The sequence below is a fragment of the Coregonus clupeaformis genome, unplaced genomic scaffold (assembly GCF_020615455.1).
Source record: "Coregonus clupeaformis isolate EN_2021a unplaced genomic scaffold, ASM2061545v1 scaf0092, whole genome shotgun sequence".
NCBI lineage: Eukaryota > Metazoa > Chordata > Actinopteri > Salmoniformes > Salmonidae > Coregonus > Coregonus clupeaformis.
In genome coordinates, this window is record NW_025533547.1 from 149,284 (window position 1) to 168,834 (window position 19,551).

General features: G+C 45.6%; 1 protein-coding gene across 1 annotated transcript in view; it reads left to right on the plus strand.

The window, feature by feature from the left end:
- Positions 1 to 19,551, plus strand: part of LOC121533038 (Nance-Horan syndrome protein-like) — an 87,335-nt gene that overhangs the window by 13,628 nt on the left and 54,156 nt on the right. The window contains exons 4-5 of the mRNA XM_045213232.1: positions 4,767 to 4,835; positions 10,671 to 10,854. Coding sequence (XP_045069167.1) covers positions 4,767 to 4,835; positions 10,671 to 10,854 — 253 coding nt within the window. The remainder of the gene's footprint in view (positions 1 to 4,766; positions 4,836 to 10,670; positions 10,855 to 19,551) is intronic.

Below are 19,551 nucleotides of genomic sequence, written 5' to 3' on the forward strand. Positions count from 1 at the left end.
TGCGTACGGCCCAGTACATCACTGGGGCCAAGCTTCCTGCCATCCAGGACCTCTATACCAGGCGGTGTCAGAGGAAGGCCCTCAAAATTGTCAAAGACTCCAGCCACCCTAGTCATAGACTGTTCTCTCTGCTACCGCACGGCAAGCGGTACCGGAGTGCCAAGTCTAGGTCCAAAAGACTTCTCAACAGCTTCAACCCCCAAGCCATAAGACTCCTGAACAGCTAATCATGGCTACCCGGACTATTTGCACTGCCCCCCCACCCCATCCTTTTTACGCTGCTGCTACTCTGTTAAGTAAGTACTTATGCATAGTCACTTTAACTCTACCCACATGTACATATTACCTCAACTACCTCAACTAGCCGGTGCCCCCGCACATTGACTCTGCAACGGTACCCCCCTGTATATATAGCCTCCCTACTGTCACTTTATTTTACTGTATATATAGCCTCCCTACTGTCACTTTATTTTACTTCTGCTCTTTTTTTCTCAACACTTTTTTTGTTGTTGTTTTATTCTTACTTTTTTTGTTTAAAATAAATGCACTGTTGGTTAAGGGCTGTAAGTAAGCATTTCACTGTAATGTCTGCACCTGTTGTATTCAGCGCATATGACCAATAAAATTTGATTTGATTTGATTTGAAGTATTTCCTCGTTTACCCCAGCGAATTCTATGATTGGAAAACTCATGTTGGTGCAGCCACTTATACATTTTTCATTTCCAATGTATGTAATCCATTCATTACAATTTGTCTTAAAGTATATAGTAATTTCTTATCAAGACCGAGGGAGAAATATCCCTGAACTGTCCATATTTGAAATGTGTAAATTGTGATGGGTTATATAATCTATACTTTTTATCAAATGAAAATGTAGTCTAATAAAGTTATTTCAAATGGCACACATACAGTGAGGGAAAAAAGTATTTGATCCCCTGCTGATTTTGTATGTTTGCCCACTGACAAAGACATGATCAGTCTATAATTTTAATGGTAGGTTTATTTGAACAGTGAGAGACAGAATAACAACAAAAAAATCCAGAAAAACACATGTAAAAAATGTTATAAATTGATTTGCATTTTAATGAAGGAAATAATTATTTGACCCCCTCTCAATCAGAAAGATTTCTGGCTCCCAGGTGTCTTTTATACAGGTAACGAGCTGAGATTAGGAGCACACTCTTAAAGGGAGTGCTCCTAATCTCAGTTTGTTACCTGTATAAAAGACACCTGTCCACAGAAGCAATCAATCAATCAGATTCCAAATTCTCCACCATGGCCAAGACCAAAGAGCTCTCCAAGGATGTCAGGGACAAGATTGTAGTCCTTCACAAGGCTGGAATGGGCTACAAGACCATTGCCAAGCAGCTTGGTGAGAAGGTGACAACAGTTGGTGCAATTATTCGCAAATGGAAGAAACACAAAAGACCTGTCAATCTCCCTCGGCCTGGGGCTCCATGCAAGATCTCACCTCGTGGAGTTGCAATGATCATGAGAACGGTGAGGAATCAGCCCAGAACTACACGGGAGGATCTTGTCAATGATCTCAAGGCAGCTGGGACCATAGTCACCAAGAAAACAATTGGTAACACACAACGCCGGGAAGGACTGAAATCCTGCAGCGCCCGCAAGTTCCCCCTGCTCAAGAAAGCACATATACATGCCCGTCTGAAGTTTGCCAATGAACATCTGAATGATTCAGAGGAGAACTGGGTGAAAGTGTTGTGGTCAGATGAGACCAAAAATGGAGCTCTTTGGCATCAATTCAACTCGCCGTGTTTGGAGGAGGAGGAATGCTACCTATGACCCCAAGAACACCATCCCCACCGTCAAACATGGAGGTGGAAACATTATGCTTTGGGGGTGTTTTTCTGCTAAGGGGACAGGACAACTTCACTGCATCAAAGGGACGATGGACGGGGCCATGTACCTTCAAATCTTGGGTGAGAACCTCCTTCCGTCAGCCAGGGCATTGAAAATGGGTCGTGGATGGGTATTCCAGCATGACAATGACCCAAAACACACGGCCAAGGCAACAAAATAGTGCCTCAAGAAGAAGCACATTAAGGTCCTGGAGTGGCCTAGCCAGTCTCCAGACCTTAATCCCATAGAAAATCTGTGGAGGGAGCTGAAGGTTCGGGTTGCCAAACGTCAGCCTCAAAACCTTAATGACTTGGAGAAAATCTGCAAAGAGGAGTGGGACAAAATCCCTCCTGAGATGTGTGCAAACCTGGTGGCCAACTACAAGAAACGTCTGACCTCTGTGATTGCCAACAAGGGTTTTGCCACCAAGTACTAAGTCATGTTTTGCAGAGGGGTCAAATACTTATTTCCCTCATTAAAATGCAAATCAATTTATAACATTTTTGACATGCATTTTTCTGGATTTTTTTGTTGTTATTCTGTCTCACTGTTCAAATAAACCTACCATTAAAATTATAGACTGATCATGTCTTTGTAAGTGGGCAAATGTACAAAATCAGCAGGGGATCAAATACTTTTTTCCCTCACTGTATATGATTTAGCCATTTAATAGGAGTTATAGGTCTACTACCATTTAATAGGAGTTATAGGTCTACTACCATTTAAAAGGAGTTATAGGTCTACTACTTCTATATTCTTATAACAAGTAGCCTATTTTCCATTTTTCAGTCTTACGCTTTCCGATGCTCCTGATAGGTCCTTCTTTCATTGGGGGCGGGAATAGAGAATGTTGACAAGCTGTCTGGTATCAACCTAAGATCAGCTACACTGCCTTCAAAGATTTCACACCCCTTGACTTTTTCCACATTTTATTGTGTTACAAGGTGAGATTAAAATTGATGTAATTCTCATTTTTTGTCAATGATCTACACAAAATACTCTTATGTCAAAGTGGAAGAAAAGTTCTAACATTTGTAAAAAAATTCATGAAAAATAAAACACTAATATATCTTGATTACATCAGTATTCAACCCCCTGAGTCAATACAGGTTAGAATCAACTTTGGCAGCGATTACAGCTGTGAGTCTTTCTGGTTTGCACATTTATTCTTTAAAAAATTCTTCAATGATCTGTTGTGTTAGATTTGCCTCAACAATATTTAGGACATACATTTAATTTCTTTGCCACATTTTTTGCAGTTGTATTTCAGTGCCTTATTACAAACAGGATGCATGTTTTGGTATCTTTTTTTATTCTGTACTTGCTTCCTTCTTTTCACTGTGTCATTTAGGTTAGTATTGTGGAGTTAATACAATGTTGTTGATCCATCATCAGTTTTCTCCTATCACAGCCATTAAAATCTGTAACTGTTTTAAAGTCACCATTGGCCTCATGGTTAAATCCCTGAGATGTTTCCTTCCTCTCCGGCAACTGAGTTAGGAAGGACGCCTGTATCTTTGTAGTGACTGGGTGTATAGATACACCATCCAAAGTGTAATTAATAACTTCACCACGCTCAAAGGGATATTCATTGTTTGCTTTAAAAAAAAAAAAATCTACCAATAGGTGCCCTTCATTGTGAGGTATTGGAAAACCTCCCTGGTCTTTGTGGTTGAATCTGTGTTTGAAATTCACTGCTCGACTGAGGGGCCTTACAGATAATTGTATGTGTGGGGTACAGAGATGAGGTAGTCATTCAAAAATCATCTTAAACACTATTATTATTGTACACAGAGTGAGTCCATGCAACTTATTATGTGACTTGTTAAGCACATTTGTACTCCTGAACTTATTTAGGCTTGCCATAACAAAGGGGTTCAATACTTATTGACTCGATCCAGTCTGCACCACCCCCCTCCTCTCCTCTGATCCGGTCTCCTCTGGCTGTTCTCTCCAGTCTGCGCCATCCCCCTCCTCTCCTCTGATCCTGTCTCCTCTGGCTGTTCTCTCCAGTCTGCACCATCCCCCTCCTCTCCTCTGATCCTGTCTCCTCTGGCTGTTCTCTCCAGTCTGCGCCACCCCCTCCTCTCCTCTGATCCTGTCTCCTCTGGCTGTTCTCTCCAGTCTGCACCATCCCCCTCCTCTCCTCTGATCCTGTCTCCTCTGGCTGTTCTCTCCAGTCTGCACCACCCCCCTCCTCTCCTCTGATCCTGTCTCCTCTGGCTGTTCTCTCCAGTCTGCACCATCCCCCTCCTCTCCTCTGATCCTGTCTCCTCTGGCTGTTCTCTCCAGTCTGCGCCATCCCCCTCCTCTCCTCTCCTCTGATCCTGTCTCCTCTGGCTGTTCTCTCCAGTCTGCACCATCCCCCTCCTCTCCTCTGATCCTGTCTCCTCTGGCTGTTCTCTCCAGTCTGCACCATCCCCCTCCTCTCCTCTGATCCTGTCTCCTCTGGCTGTTCTCTCCAGTCTGCACCATCCCCCTCCTCTCCTCTGATCCTGTCTCCTCTGGCTGTTCTCTCCAGTCTGCGCCATCCCCCTCCTCTCCTCTGATCCTGTCTCCTCTGGCTGTTCTCTCCAGTCTGCACCATCCCCCTCCTCTCCTCTGATCCTGTCTCCTCTGGCTGTTCTCTCCAGTCTGCACCACCCCCCCTCCTCTCCTCTGATCCTGTCTCCTCTGGCTGTTCTCTCCAGTCTGCACCACCCCCCTCCTCTCCTCTGATCCTGTCTCCTCTGGCTGTTCTCTCCAGTCTGCACCACCCCCCTCCTCTCCTCTGATCCTGTCTCCATTATGCTGTTTGGTGTATTGTGGTTCAACAACGCTCCATAAGTCTTAATCCATTCTTATTTCTTCATCATCATTCGTTCATTTTGTCATCCTTTTGTTTTTGTCTTTGATGTTGTAGTTTGACAGCCCCGCCCCCCGTTCCTCCTCCCCCACCGAATGTTGCCACTTCTCTCCCTGGAGCAGAAAGGTATTGGTCCTCCTCTCCTGCTTTCCCTGTCTGGTCTGATGTTCTGGTTTTCTAATGTTCTAACTCTAGAATGGTTCTGAAATATTCTCTCAACATTCCTTCTCTATTGCATGTTTCGTCACAATATTGTTTTGAACATTCGTTTTGGACTGATGACTGACTGAGCATTCTACTCAATGCATTTTTCAATGACCACAGATGAAGACTTCATCAAAAGTGCATTACATTGGCTTGGAAATACAATGACATTCCAAAAGGAGGCAAATAATTAGTAGGAAAACCTTTTGTCATCATTTTGATGTTGCCAGATTGACATTAGATGGAGTATATAACGTTAGCTAGCTAGCTAAGATTGAGGGGGACCACCACATTTTAGCTAGCTAAATTAGCATTGCTTGCTATTTTCGACGAACTTTTTCTAGCTGATGACAACATTGCCATCTGTCTAAAGTAAATTTGACGACATGATAAGGATGGCAAAGTTGTTTCCTACTAAATATCTGCCTACTTGAGCAATGTCATCGTATTTCCAGGACACTATAGTGTAATTTAGACGAAGCAGCCATTAGCCTCCGTCCAGAATGACTGGGCTTATCACCACTCTAGGGCCCCACTATGGCGCCGCCGGCAGATGGCTGCTTGACAACCTTCATAACAATGGCATGATGCGACCGAGTGACAGAGGTGCAACCTACAGTATGAACACTGTTTCTTCTGTTGTTTTGAACTTTTGTCTTTGTCAACATCCACATAATACCTGGCTATCCTTGCTACCACAGAAGTATGTTACAGCAGCATGTTATAGATAGTTTACAGGCTCTTACTGGTTCTGCTATTCAAAACTGGTCAGATTATAGAAACATACGGGGCAGTAAATAACAACCAATCCCATGTGATTCTCTTTTATGCACCTCGTTCAGTCAGGCGCTCACAGAGCTAGCTATTGTTTTCCTAGTGCCTGTGGAGGGTCAGGCTGTAAAGTAAGGCTTTAGAATAGTTATCTGACATCTGAACTGCAGTATGTCTGGAATGTGTGTGTGACGGGTTAAAGGGTTCCCTCCAGACAGAGTCCCAGCAGCCTGTTAGGGTTCCTCCCAGAGTCCCAGCAGCCTGTTAGGGTTCCCCCCAGACAGAGTCCCAGCAGCCTGTTAGGGTTCCCTCCAGACAGAGTCCCAGCAGCCTGTTAGGGTTCCTCCCAGAGTCCCAGCAGCCTGTTAGGGTTCCCCCCAGACAGAGTCCCAGCAGCCTGTTAGGGTTCCCCCCAGACAGAGTCCCAGCAGCCTGTTAGGGTTCCTCCCAGACAGAGTCCCAGCAGCCTGTTAGGGTTCCCTCCAGACAGAGTCCCAGCAGCCTGTTAGGGTTCCTCCCAGAGTCCCAGCAGCCTGTTAGGGTTCCCCCCAGACAGAGTCCCAGCAGCCTGTTAGGGTTCCTCCCAGAGTCCCAGCAGCCTGTTAGGGTTCCCCCAGACAGAGTCCCAGCAGCCTGTTAGGGTTCCTCCCAGACAGAGTCCCAGCAGCCTGTTAGGGTTCCCCCAGACAGAGTCCCAGCAGCCTGTTAGGGTTCCTCCCAGACAGAGTCCCAGCAGCCTGTTAGGGTTCCTCCCAGACAGAGTCCCAGCAGCCTGTTAGGGTTCCTCCCAGACAGAGTCCCAGCAGCCTGTTAGGGTTCCTCCCAGAGTCCCAGCAGCCTGTTAGGGTTCCTCCCAGAGTCCCAGCAGCCTGTTAGGGTTCCTCCCAGACAGAGTCCCAGCAGCCTGTTAGGGTTCCTCCAGACAGAGTCCCAGCAGCCTGTTAGGGTTCCTCCCAGAGTCCCAGCAGCCTGTTAGGGTTCCTCCCAGACAGAGTCCCAGCAGCCTGTTAGGGTTCCTCCCAGACAGAGTCCCAGCAGCCTGTTAGGGTTCCCCCCAGATAGAGTCCCAGCAGCCTGTTAGGGTTCCTCCAGACAGAGTCCCAGCAGCCTGTTAGGGTTCCTCCCAGAGTCCCAGCAGCCTGTTAGGGTTCCTCCCAGACAGAGTCCCAGCAGCCTGTTAGGGTTCCCCCCAGACAGAGTCCCAGCAGCCTGTTAGGGTTCCTCCCAGAGTCCCAGCAGCCTGTTAGGGTTCCCCCCAGACAGAGTCCCAGCAGCCTGTTAGGGTTCCTCCCAGACAGAGTCCCAGCAGCCTGTTAGGGTTCCTCCCAGAGTCCCAGCAGCCTGTTAGGGTTCCTCCCAGACAGAGTCCCAGCAGCCTGTTAGGGTTCCCTCCAGACAGAGTCCCAGCAGCCTGTTAGGGTTCCTCCCAGAGTCCCAGCAGCCTGTTAGGGTTCCTCCCAGACAGAGTCCCAGCAGCCTGTTAGGGTTCCTCCCAGACAGAGTCCCAGCAGCCTGTTAGGGTTCCCCCCCAGACAGAGTCCCAGCAGCCTGTTAGGGTTCCTCCCAGAGTCCCAGCAGCCTGTTAGGGTTCCTCCCAGAGTCCCAGCAGCCTGTTAGGGTTCCTCCCAGAGTCCCAGCAGCCTGTTAGGGTTCCTCCCAGACAGAGTCCCAGCAGCCTGTTAGGGTTCCCCCCAGACAGAGTCCCAGCAGCCTGTTAGGGTTCCTCCCAGACAGAGTCCCAGCAGCCTGTTAGGGTTCCTCCCAGACAGAGTCCCAGCAGCCTGTTAGGGTTCCCTCCAGACAGAGTCCCAGCAGCCTGTTAGGGTTCCTCCCAGACAGAGTCCCAGCAGCCTGTTAGGGTTCCTCCCAGACAGAGTCCCAGCAGCCTGTTAGGGTTCCTCCCAGAGTCCCAGCAGCCTGTTAGGGTTCCTCCCAGACAGAGTCCCAGCAGCCTGTTAGGGTTCCTCCCAGAGTCCCAGCAGCCTGTTAGGGTTCCTCCCAGACAGAGTCCCAGCAGCCTGTTAGGGTTCCTCCCAGAGTCCCAGCAGCCTGTTAGGGTTCCCCCAGACAGAGTCCCAGCAGCCTGTTAGGGTTCCTCCCAGAGTCCCAGCAGCCTGTTAGGGTTCCCCCCAGACAGAGTCCCAGCAGCCTGTTAGGGTTCCTCCCAGACAGAGTCCCAGCAGCCTGTTAGGGTTCCTCCCAGAGTCCCAGCAGCCTGTTAGGGTTACCTCCAGACAGAGTCCCAGCAGCCTGTTAGGGTTCCTCCCAGACAGAGTCCCAGCAGCCTGTTAGGGTTCCTCCCAGAGTCCCAGCAGCCTGTTAGGGTTCCCCCAGACAGAGTCCCAGCAGCCTGTTAGGGTTCCTCCCAGAGTCCCAGCAGCCTGTTAGGGTTCCTCCCAGACAGAGTCCCAGCAGCCTGTTAGGGTTCCTCCCAGAGTCCCAGCAGCCTGTTAGGGTTCCTCCCAGACAGAGTCCCAGCAGCCTGTTAGGGTTCCTCCCAGAGTCCCAGCAGCCTGTTAGGGTTCCCCCAGACAGAGTCCCAGCAGCCTGTTAGGGTTACCTCCAGACAGAGTCCCAGCAGCCTGTTAGGGTTCCCCCCAGACAGAGTCCCAGCAGCCTGTTAGGGTTCCTCCCAGAGTCCCAGCAGCCTGTTAGGGTTCCTCCCAGAGTCCCAGCAGCCTGTTAGGGTTCCCCCCAGACAGAGTCCCAGCAGCCTGTTAGGGTTCCTCCCAGACAGAGTCCCAGCAGCCTGTTAGGGTTCCTCCCAGACAGAGTCCCAGCAGCCTGTTAGGGTTACCTCCAGCAGCTTGGGGTTTAGTAATGATGGGGTTCTGTCTGTCATTACCCATGATGCCTCTGGGCTATGGTTACCCAGAAACATTTACATTTGAGTCATTTAGCATGCTTTTATCCAGAGTGACTTACAGTTGGTGCATTCATCTTCAGATAGCTAGGTGAGATAACCACATATCATGGTCCCGTGTAGCTCAGTTGGTAGAGCATGGCGCTTGCAACGGCAGGGTTGTGGGTTCGAATCCCACGGGGGGCCAGTATGAAAAAAATGTATGCACTCACTAACTGTAAGTCGCTCTGGATAAGAGCGTCTGCTAAAATGACTAAAAAATATATATATATATATATATATATCACAGTCGTAGTAAGTACATTATTCCTCAATAAATACGTTTTCAGCAGGCAGTGCCAGTAGGAAAAGACTAGTGGTTTAAGATACTCTTTGAAGAGGCAGGGTTTCAGACATTTTCAGAACATATGCAGCTTCAGGGGGAAGCTGGTTCCACCATTGGGGTGCCAGGACAGAGAAGAGCTTGGACTGGGCTGAGTGGGAGCTGACCTCTCATAGGGGTGGGAGGGCCAAGAGACCAGAGGTGGCAGAACGGAGTACTTTGGTTGGGATGTAGGGTTTGAGCAGAGCCTGAAGGTAGGGAGGGGCAGTTCCTCTTGCTGTTCAGTAGGTAAGCACCATGGTATTGTAGTGGATACGAGCTTCGACTGGAAGCCAGAGGAGTGTACGGAGGGGCTGCAGCGTTCTGGATAAGTTGCAGGGGTTTGATGGCACAAGCGAGGAGTGCAGCCAACAGAGAGTTGCGCAGTAGTCCAGATGGGATATGGCGAGTGCCTGGATTAAGACCTGCGGTGCTTCCTGTGGATGATTGAAGACTCCTCTGAACAGAGCCATGAACCTCCCATAGGAACCCAACTCCTCCTCTCCTCTCCTCTCTCCCAGACGGCCATAGCCCATTCCAACGCCCGCCCGGTCAACAGGGAAATAACCATGGCAACCTTGGACCTTTCGGTGGTGGGGGCTCCCGCTTGATGAGCAAAATAGAGGGAGCACTGGAGGAGGAAGCCACGGCATGATGGAGTCCCGTCATATTTATCTGGAAGGGACAAACAGGCATTGCTGACCTGGGCAGACTGCTGAATGGGCTGGGGTGCTGGCTCGCTGGGTCGACTCATGGTAGAGGATCCTCCGCTCGTTGGGGTGACACCCCATGGGGAAGATCTAGACATTGATGAACGCGGAGGACCTCATCCATTGCCGTCCCCAGTTGCGCCAGCTGATCGTTGTGTTGGCGAAGTAGGTCTCCCTGTTCGTCGACCATCTGGGAGATGTCTTGGTTGGCTGCTGCTTCCATTTTGTGAGGCAATATTCTGTAACGTAGACGCAGGGAGTCAGGAAGCAAGTGCAGTTAGTGAGTTTAATGACGAAGAACATGGACCGATACAGAACAAGGGAAGCGTCTAACATGGAAACATAAACAACACTGCCTGGTGGGTGATAACAACAGAGCGCTAGATAAAGGGGAAGTCATCAGGGAGGTGATGGAGTCCAGGTGTGCCTCATGATGGGGCGCAGGTGTGCGTAATGAGGGTTGCCAGGTGTGCGTAATGATGGGTTGTCAGGTGTGCGTAATGAGGGTTGCCAGGTGTGCGTAATGAGGGTTGCCAGGTGTGCGTAATGAGGGTTGCCAGGTGTGCGTAATGAGGGTTGCCAGGTGTGCGTAATGAGGGTTGCCAGGTGTGCGTAATGATGGGTTGCCAGGTGTGTGTAGTGATGGGTTGCCAGGTGTGCGTAATGAGGGTTGCCAGGTGTGCGTAATGAGGGTTGCCAGGTGTGCGTAATGAGGGTTGCCAGGTGTGCGTAATGATGAGTTGCCAGGTGTGTGTAGTGATGGGTTGCCAGGTGTGCGTAATGAGGGTTGCCAGGTGTGCGTAATGAGGGTTGCCATTGTTCAAATTTTGCCTTTGTGCATGTTATAGGATACTACTAAATCTGATTTAAAAAACGTTTTTAATCACTATGAGGACCAAAAAAAATAACCCTAATCAACTCCTGACCCTAACCTTCAACCCCTGCATGTAACTCTGCTGTAACCCAGCTATAGTAACCTTAACCGTAATCCAACCCTAACCTTCAACCCCTGACCCTAACCTTAACCACCACTTACTGTCTGTCTGTTCCAGGCTGGTCCTCCCTCTGACCCTGAGCGTCTCGGCCAGCGACCCCGGCACCCTGTCCCTAACGTTCCCTCCACGCTGGACAAGCAGACTAACTGGTCCAGCGTTCTGCCGCTGCCCACGCCTCAGGAGAGGATGAAGAGCGACTCACAAGTCATCACATCCTGCATCGTCCCAATTAACGTCACTGGTAAATACCATGCAGCTTCTTAACCCTGTCTGTCTGTCAGTCAGTCTGTAGCATATTTGCATGGAACCGGGAGTGTTACCACAAGACCACGGCTCCGCACAAGTTCTCTTTCAAGATATTAAAAGGCAGTCTTGTTGTCAGTACAGTATTAGGTAGTTTATTAGGATCCCCAGTAGCTGTATTAGGTAGTTTATTAGGATCCCCAGTAGCTGTATTAGGTAGTTTATTAGGATCCCCAGTAGCTGTATGTGGTTGTAGGTAGTTTATTAGGATCCCCAGTAGCTGTATTTGGTAGTTTATTAGGATCCCCAGTAGCTGTATTTGGTAGTTTATTAGGATCCCCAGTAGCTGTATGTGGTAGTTTATTAGGATCCCCAGTAGCTGTATTTGGTAGTTTATTAGGATCCCCAGTAGCTGTATTTGGTAGTTTATTAGGATCCCCAGTAGCTGTATTTGGTAGTTTATTAGGATCCCCAGTAGCTCTATTTGGTAGTTTATTAGGATCCCCAGTAGCTGTATTTGGTAGTTTATTAGGATCCCCAGTAGCTGTATTTGGTAGTTTATTGGGATCCCCAGTAGCTGTATTAGGTAGTTTATTAGGATCCCCAGTAGCTGTATTAGGTAGTTTATTAGGATCCCCAGTAGCTGTATTAGGTAGTTTATTAGGATCCCCAGTAGCTGTATGTGGTAGTTTATTAGGATCCCCAGTAGCTGTATTTGGTAGTTTATTAGGATCCCCAGTAGCTGTATTTGGTAGTTTATTAGGATCCCCAGTAGCTGTATTTGGTAGTTTATTAGGATCCCCAGTAGCTGTATTTGGTAGTTTATTAGGATCCCCAGTAGCTGTATTTGGTAGTTTATTAGGATCCCCAGTAGCTGTATTTGGTAGTTTATTAGGATCCCCAGTAGCTGTATTTGGTAGTTTATTAGGATCCCCAGTAGCTGTATTAGGTAGTTTATTAGGATCCCCAGTAGCTGTATGTGGTATTAGGTAGTTTATTAGGATCCCCAGTAGCTGTATTTGGTAGTTTATTAGGATCCCCAGTAGCTGTATTTGGTAGTTTATTAGGATCCCCAGTAGCTGTATTTGGTAGTTTATTAGGATCCCCAGTAGCTGTATTTGGTAGTTTATTAGGATCCCCAGTAGCTGTATTAGGTAGTTTATTAGGATCCCCAGTAGCTGTATTAGGTAGTTTATTAGGATCCCCAGTAGCTGTATTTGGTAGTTTATTAGGATCCCCAGTAGCTGTATTTGGTAGTTTATTAGGATCCCCAGTAGCTCTATTTGGTAGTTTATTAGGATCCCCAGTAGCTGTATTTGGTAGTTTATTAGGATCCCCAGTAGCTGTATTTGGTAGTTTATTAGGATCCCCAGTAGCTGTATTTGGTAGTTTATTAGGATCCCCAGTAGCTGTATTTGGTAGTTTATTAGGATCCCCAGTAGCTGTATTTGGTAGTTTATTAGGATCCCCAGTAGCTCTATTTGGTAGTTTATTAGGATCCCCAGTAGCTGTATTTGGTAGTTTATTAGGATCCCCAGTAGCTGTATTTGGTAGTTTATTAGGATCCCCAGTAGCTGTATTTGGTAGTTTATTAGGATCCCCAGTAGCTGTATTAGGTAGTTTATTAGGATCCCCAGTAGCTGTATTAGGTAGTTTATTAGGATCCCCAATAGCTGTATGTGGTTGTAGGTAGTTTATTAGGATCCCCAGTAGCTGTATTTGGTAGTTTATTAGGATCCCCATTAGCTGTATTTGGTAGTTTATTAGGATCCCCAGTAGCTGTATTTGGTAGTTTATTAGGATCCCCAGTAGCTGTATTTGGTAGTTTATTAGGATCCCCAGTAGCTGTATTTGGTAGTTTATTAGGATCCCCAGTAGCTGTATTTGGTAGTTTATTAGGATCCCCAGTAGCTGTATTATGTAGTTTATTAGGATCCCCAGTAGCTGTATTAGGTAGTTTATTAGGATCCCCAGTAGCTGTATGTGGTATTAGGTAGTTTATTAGGATCCCCAGTAGCTGTATTATGTAGTTTATTAGGATCCCCAGTAGCTGTATGTGGTATTAGGTAGTTTATTAGGATCCCCAGTAGCTGTATGTGGTAGTTTATTAGGATCCCCAGTAGCTGTATTTGGTAGTTTATTAGGATCCCCAGTAGCTGTATTAGGTAGTTTATTAGGATCCCCAATAGCTGTATGTGGTTGTAGGTAGTTTATTAGGATCCCCATTAGCTGTATTTGGTAGTTTATTAGGATCCCCATTAGCTGTATTTGGTAGTTTATTAGGATCCCCAGTAGCTGTATTTGGTAGTTTATTAGGATCCCCAGTAGCTGTATTTGGTAGTTTATTAGGATCCCCAGTAGCTGTATGTGGTTGTAGGTAGTTTATTAGGATCCCCAGTAGCTGTATTTGGTAGTTTATTAGGATCCCCAGTAGCTGTATTTGGTAGTTTATTAGGATCCCCAGTAGCTGTATTTGGTAGTTTATTAGGATCCCCATTAGCTGTATTTGGTAGTTTATTAGGATCCCCAGTAGCTCTATTTGGTAGTTTATTAGGATCCCCATTAGCTGTATTAGGTAGTTTATTAGGATCCCCAGTAGCTGTATTTGGTAGTTTATTAGGATCCCCAGTAGCTGTATTTGGTAGTTTATTAGGATCCCCAGTAGCTGTATGTGGTTGTAGGTAGTTTATTAGGATCCCCAGTAGCTGTATTTGGTAGTTTATTAGGATCCCCAGTAGCTGTATTTGGTAGTTTATTAGGATCCCCAGTAGCTGTATTTGGTAGTTTATTAGGATCCCCATTAGCTGTATTTGGTAGTTTATTAGGATCCCCAGTAGCTCTATTTGGTAGTTTATTAGGATCCCCATTAGCTGTATTAGGTAGTTTATTAGGATCCCCAGTAGCTGTATTTGGTAGTTTATTAGGATCCCCATTAGCTGTATTTGGTAGTTTATTAGGATCCCCATTAGCTGTATTTGGTAGTTTATTAGGATCCCCATTAGCTGTATTTGGTAGTTTATTAGGATCCCCAGTAGCTGTATTTGGTAGTTTATTAGGATCCCCAGTAGCTGTATTTGGTAGTTTATTAGGATCCCCAGTAGCTGTATGTGGTTGTAGGTAGTTTATTAGGATCCCCAGTAGCTGTATTTGGTAGTTTATTAGGATCCCCAGTAGCTGTATTTGGTAGTTTATTAGGATCCCCAGTAGCTGTATTTGGTAGTTTATTAGGATCCCCAGTAGCTCTATTTGGTAGTTTATTAGGATCCACAGTAGCTGTATTTGGTAGTTTATTAGGATCCCCAGTAGCTGTATTAGGTAGTTTATTAGGATCCCCAATAGCTGTATGTGGTTGTAGGTAGTTTATTAGGATCCCCAGTAGCTGTATTTGGTAGTTTATTAGGATCCCCATTAGCTGTATTTGGTAGTTTATTAGGATCCCCAGTAGCTGTATTTGGTAGTTTATTAGGATCCCCAGTAGCTGTATTTGGTAGTTTATTAGGATCCCCAGTAGCTGTATTTGGTAGTTTATTAGGATCCCCAGTAGCTGTATTATGTAGTTTATTAGGATCCCCAGTAGCTGTATTAGGTCGTTTATTAGGATCCCCAGTAGCTGTATGTGGTATTAGGTAGTTTATTAGGATCCCCAGTAGCTGTATTATGTAGTTTATTAGGATCCCCAGTAGCTGTATGTGGTATTAGGTAGTTTATTAGGATCCCCAGTAGCTGTATGTGGTAGTTTATTAGGATCCCCAGTAGCTGTATTTGGTAGTTTATTAGGATCCCCAGTAGCTGTATTAGGTAGTTTATTAGGATCCCCAATAGCTGTATGTGGTTGTAGGTAGTTTATTAGGATCCCCATTAGCTGTATTTGGTAGTTTATTAGGATCCCCATTAGCTGTATTTGGTAGTTTATTAGGATCCCCAGTAGCTGTATTTGGTAGTTTATTAGGATCCCCAGTAGCTGTATTTGGTAGTTTATTAGGATCCCCAGTAGCTGTATGTGGTTGTAGGTAGTTTATTAGGATCCCCAGTAGCTGTATTTGGTAGTTTATTAGGATCCCCAGTAGCTGTATTTGGTAGTTTATTAGGATCCCCAGTAGCTGTATTTGGTAGTTTATTAGGATCCCCATTAGCTGTATTTGGTAGTTTATTAGGATCCCCAGTAGCTGTATTTGGTAGTTTATTAGGATCCCCAGTAGCTCTATTTGGTAGTTTATTAGGATCCCCAGTAGCTCTATTTGGTAGTTTATTAGGATCCCCAGTAGCTGTATTTGGTAGTTTATTAGGATCCCCAGTAGCTGTATTTGGTAGTTTATTAGGATCCCCAGTAGCTGTATTAGGTAGTTTATTAGGATCCCCAATAGCTGTATGTGGTTGTAGGTAGTTTATTAGGATCCCCAGTAGCTGTATTTGGTAGTTTATTAGGATCCCCAGTAGCTGTATTTGGTAGTTTATTAGGATCCCCAGTAGCTGTATTTGGTAGTTTATTAGGATCCCCAGTAGCTGTATTTGGTAGTTTATTAGGATCCCCAGTAGCTGTATTTGGTAGTTTATTAGGATCCCCAGTAGCTGTATTTGGTAGTTTATTAGGATCCCCAGTAGCTGTATTATGTAGATTATTAGGATCCCCAGTAGCTGTATTAGGTAGTTTATTAGGATCCCCAGTAGCTGTATGTGGTATTAGGTAGTTTATTAGGATCCCCAGTAGCTGTATTAGGTAGTTTATTAGGATCCCCAGTAGCTGTATTTGGTAGTTTATTAGGATCCCCATTAGCTGTATTTGGTAGTTTATTAGGATCCCCAGTAGCTGTATTTGGTAGTTCATTAGGATCCCCAGTAGCTGTATTTGGTAGTTTATTAGGATCCCCAGTAGCTGTATTAGGTAGTTTATTAGGATCCCCAGTAGCTGTATTAGGTAGTTTATTAGGATCCCCATTAGCTGTATTTGGTAGTTTATTAGGATCCCCAGTAGCTGTATTAGGTAGTTTATTAGGATCCCCATTAGCTGTATTTGGTAGTTTATTAGGATCCCCAGTATCTGTATTTGGTAGTTTATTAGGATCCCCAGTAGCTGTATTTGGTAGTTTATTAGGATCCCCAGTAGCTATATTTGGTAGTTTATTAGGATCCCCAGTAGCTGTATTTGGTAGTTTATTAGGATCCCCAGTAGCTGTATTTGGTGGTTTATTAGGATCCCCAGTAGCTGTATTAGGTAGTTTATTAGGATCCCCAGTAGCTGTATTTGGTAGTTTATTAGGATCCCCAGTAGCTGTATTAGGTAGTTTATTAGGATCCCCAGTAGCTGTATTTGGTAGTTTATTAGGATCCCCAGTAGCTGTATTAGGTAGTTTATTAGGATCCCCATTAGCTGTATTTGGTAGTTTATTAGGATCCCCAGTAGCTGTATTAGGTAGTTTATTAGGCTCCCCAGTAGCTGTATTTGGTAGTTTATTAGGATCCCCATTAGCTGTATTTGGTAGTTTATTAGGATCCCCAGTAGCTGTATTTGGTAGTTCATTAGGATCCCCAGTAGCTGTATTTGGTAGTTTATTAGGATCCCCAGTAGCTGTATTAGGTAGTTTATTAGGATCCCCAGTAGCTGTATTAGGTAGTTTATTAGGATCCCCATTAGCTGTATTTGGTAGTTTATTAGGATCCCCAGTAGCTGTATTTGGTAGTTTATTAGGATCCCCATTAGCTGTATTTGGTAGTTTATTAGGATCCCCAGTAGCTGTATTTGGTAGTTTATTAGGATCCCCATTAGCTGTATTTGGTAGTTTATTAGGATCCCCAGTAGCTGTATTTGGTAGTTTATTAGGATCCCCATTAGCTGTATTAGGTAGTTTATTAGGATCCCCAGTAGCTGTATTAGGTAGTTTATTAGGATCCCCAGTATCTGTATTTGGTAGTTTATTAGGATCCCCAGTAGCTGTATTTGGTAGTTTATTAGGATCCCCAGTAGCTGTATTTGGTAGTTTATTAGGATCCCCAGTAGCTGTATTTGGTAGTTTATTAGGATCCCCAGTAGCTGTATTTGGTGGTTTATTTGGATCCCCAGTAGCTGTATTAGGTAGTTTATTAGGATCCCCAGTAGCTGTATTTGGTAGTTTATTAGGATCCCCAGTAGCTGTATTAGGTAGTTTATTAGGATCCCCAGTAGCTGTATTTGGTAGTTTATTAGGATCCCCAGTAGCTGTATTAGGTAGTTTATTAGGATCCCCATTAGCTGTATTTGGTAGTTTATTAGGATCCCCAGTAGCTGTATTATGTAGTTTATTTTTTTCCAAGATGGCGAAGTAGTGCAGTCCTGTTTCTGTCGTGTGTCTGTAAATAGCCTGTAAATACCCTGTTTTTTTGTATTTTTCGTACATATTTCCCTATCAGACTTTTCATCCTTCTACAAAATATACTTTCCTGCAACCCGCCTCACTCAATGTGGAACGGATTCTATTTTTGACTTACCTTTATCTAGAATCTAGAATCTCCAGTTGAAACTAGCTAGCCAGCTAACTAGCTACTTGCTATTAGCCACAGCTAGCGGTGTTTCACCCAAAACATTGGATTTTTTTTCCGCGGGATTAATTTTAATCATTGGACATTGATTACCGGATATTCGGCCAGTCTGCACAGCGCGTTATCGACCCAGATCATATCAGTTTTTCGGCCGGAATCACTGAATCACTGGACCTTTAACTCCGGATTCATCGCTACCAGCTGGCTACAACAAAACGGACGCTGTGGTCTGGCTAATCATCCTGAGCTAGGCCCATCTCCCGGCTATCTACCTCTCTGTCAACCGGACGGGACCACCTAGTGTTGACACGAAGCCCCGCCGATCCTACACGACTGGTCTGCCGACGAAATCGTCTGATGTGGTTACGACGTTAACCACGAAGATTCCATCCATCTGCTAGCCCTGGCCCGCTAGCACACGCTATCCGTGGCCTCTTACTCACAAGTGCTTCACCACCGGACCTTATGATAACTCAGCTATACAGCTGATATCTGCTGGACTGTTCCTTTTACGGTACTACATCCTGTTTATGTTTAGCCTCAGCCCAAACATGGTTAGTTTATTGTTGTTTCGGTTATTTCTAATTGTACTATATCACTGTAGACCCCCCAGCCTAGCTAAACCTGCCTTAGATAGCTCCTTTGTCCCTCCCCCCATACACTCAGAGACCGACTCAATTGATGCCTCTAGAGATACTATCTCTTTCATTGTTACCCAACGCTTAGGTTTACCTCCACTTTACTCATATCCTTCCATATCCTTGTCTGTACATAATGCCCTGAATCTTTTCTATAACACCCGGAAATCTGCCCCTTTATTCTATGTACCCAACGCACTAGAAGACCAGTTCTTAAAGCCTTTAGCCGTATCCTTATTCTAGTCCTCCTCTGTTCCTCTGGTGATGTAGAGGCTAACCCAGGCCCTGCAGCCCTCAGTATCACTCCTACTCCCCAGGCGCTATCATTTGATGACTTCTGTATCGCAAAAGTCTTGGTTTCTTGCACATAAATATCAGAAGTCTACTTCCTAAGTTTGAGTTATTCACTGCGTTAGCACACTCTGCCAACCCTGATGTTCTAGCAGTGTCTGAATCCTGGCTCAGGAAGGCCACCAAAAATTCTGAAATTTCCATCCCCAACTATAACATTTTCCGTCTAGATAGAACTGCCAAAGGGGGGTGGAGTTGCAATCTACTGTAGAGAGAGCCTGCAGAGCTCCATCATACTATCCAGGTCCGTGCCCAAACAGTTTGAGCTTCTACTTCTAAAAATCCACCTTTCCAGAAATAAGTCTCTCACTGTTGCCGCTTGCTACAGACCCCCCTCAGCCCCCAGCTGTGCCCTGGACACCATATGTGAATTGATTGCCCCCATTTATCCTCAGAGTTTGTACTGCTTGGTGACCTAAATTGGGATATGCTTAATACCCCAGCCATCCTACAATCCAAGCTAGATGCCCTCAACCTCACGCAAATTATCAACGAACCTACCAGGTACAACCCTAAATCCGTAAACATGGGTACCCTCATAGATATCATCCTGACTAACATACCCTCTAAATACACCTCAGCTGTCTTCAACCAGGATCTCAGCGATCACTGCCTTATTGCCTGCGTCCGTAACGGGTCCGCGGTCAAACGACCACTCCTCATCACTGTCAAATGCTCCCTAAAACACTTTAGCGAGGAGGCCTTCCTAATTGACCTGGCCCAGGTATCCTGGATGGATATAGATCTCATTCCGTCAGTAGAGGATGCCTGGTTGTTCCTTAAAAGTAATTTCCTCTCAATCTTAAATAAACATGCCCCATTAAAAAAATACAGAACTAAGAACCGATATAGCCCCTGGTTCTCCTCAGACTTGACTGCCCTTGACCAGCACAAAAACATCCTGTGGCGTACAGCATTAGCATCAAATAGCCCCCGCGATATGCAACTTTTCAGGGAAGTTAGGAACCAATATACACAAGCAGTCAGGAAAGCAAAGGCTAACTTTTTCAAAAAGAAATGTGCATCCTGTAGCACTAACTCCAAAAAGTTTTGGGACACTGTAAAGTCCATGGAGAATAAGAGCACTTCCTCCCAGCTGCCCACTGCACTGAGGCTAGGAAACACTATCACCACCGATAAATCTACAATAATCGAGAATTTCAACAAGCATTTTGCTACAGCTGGCCATGCTT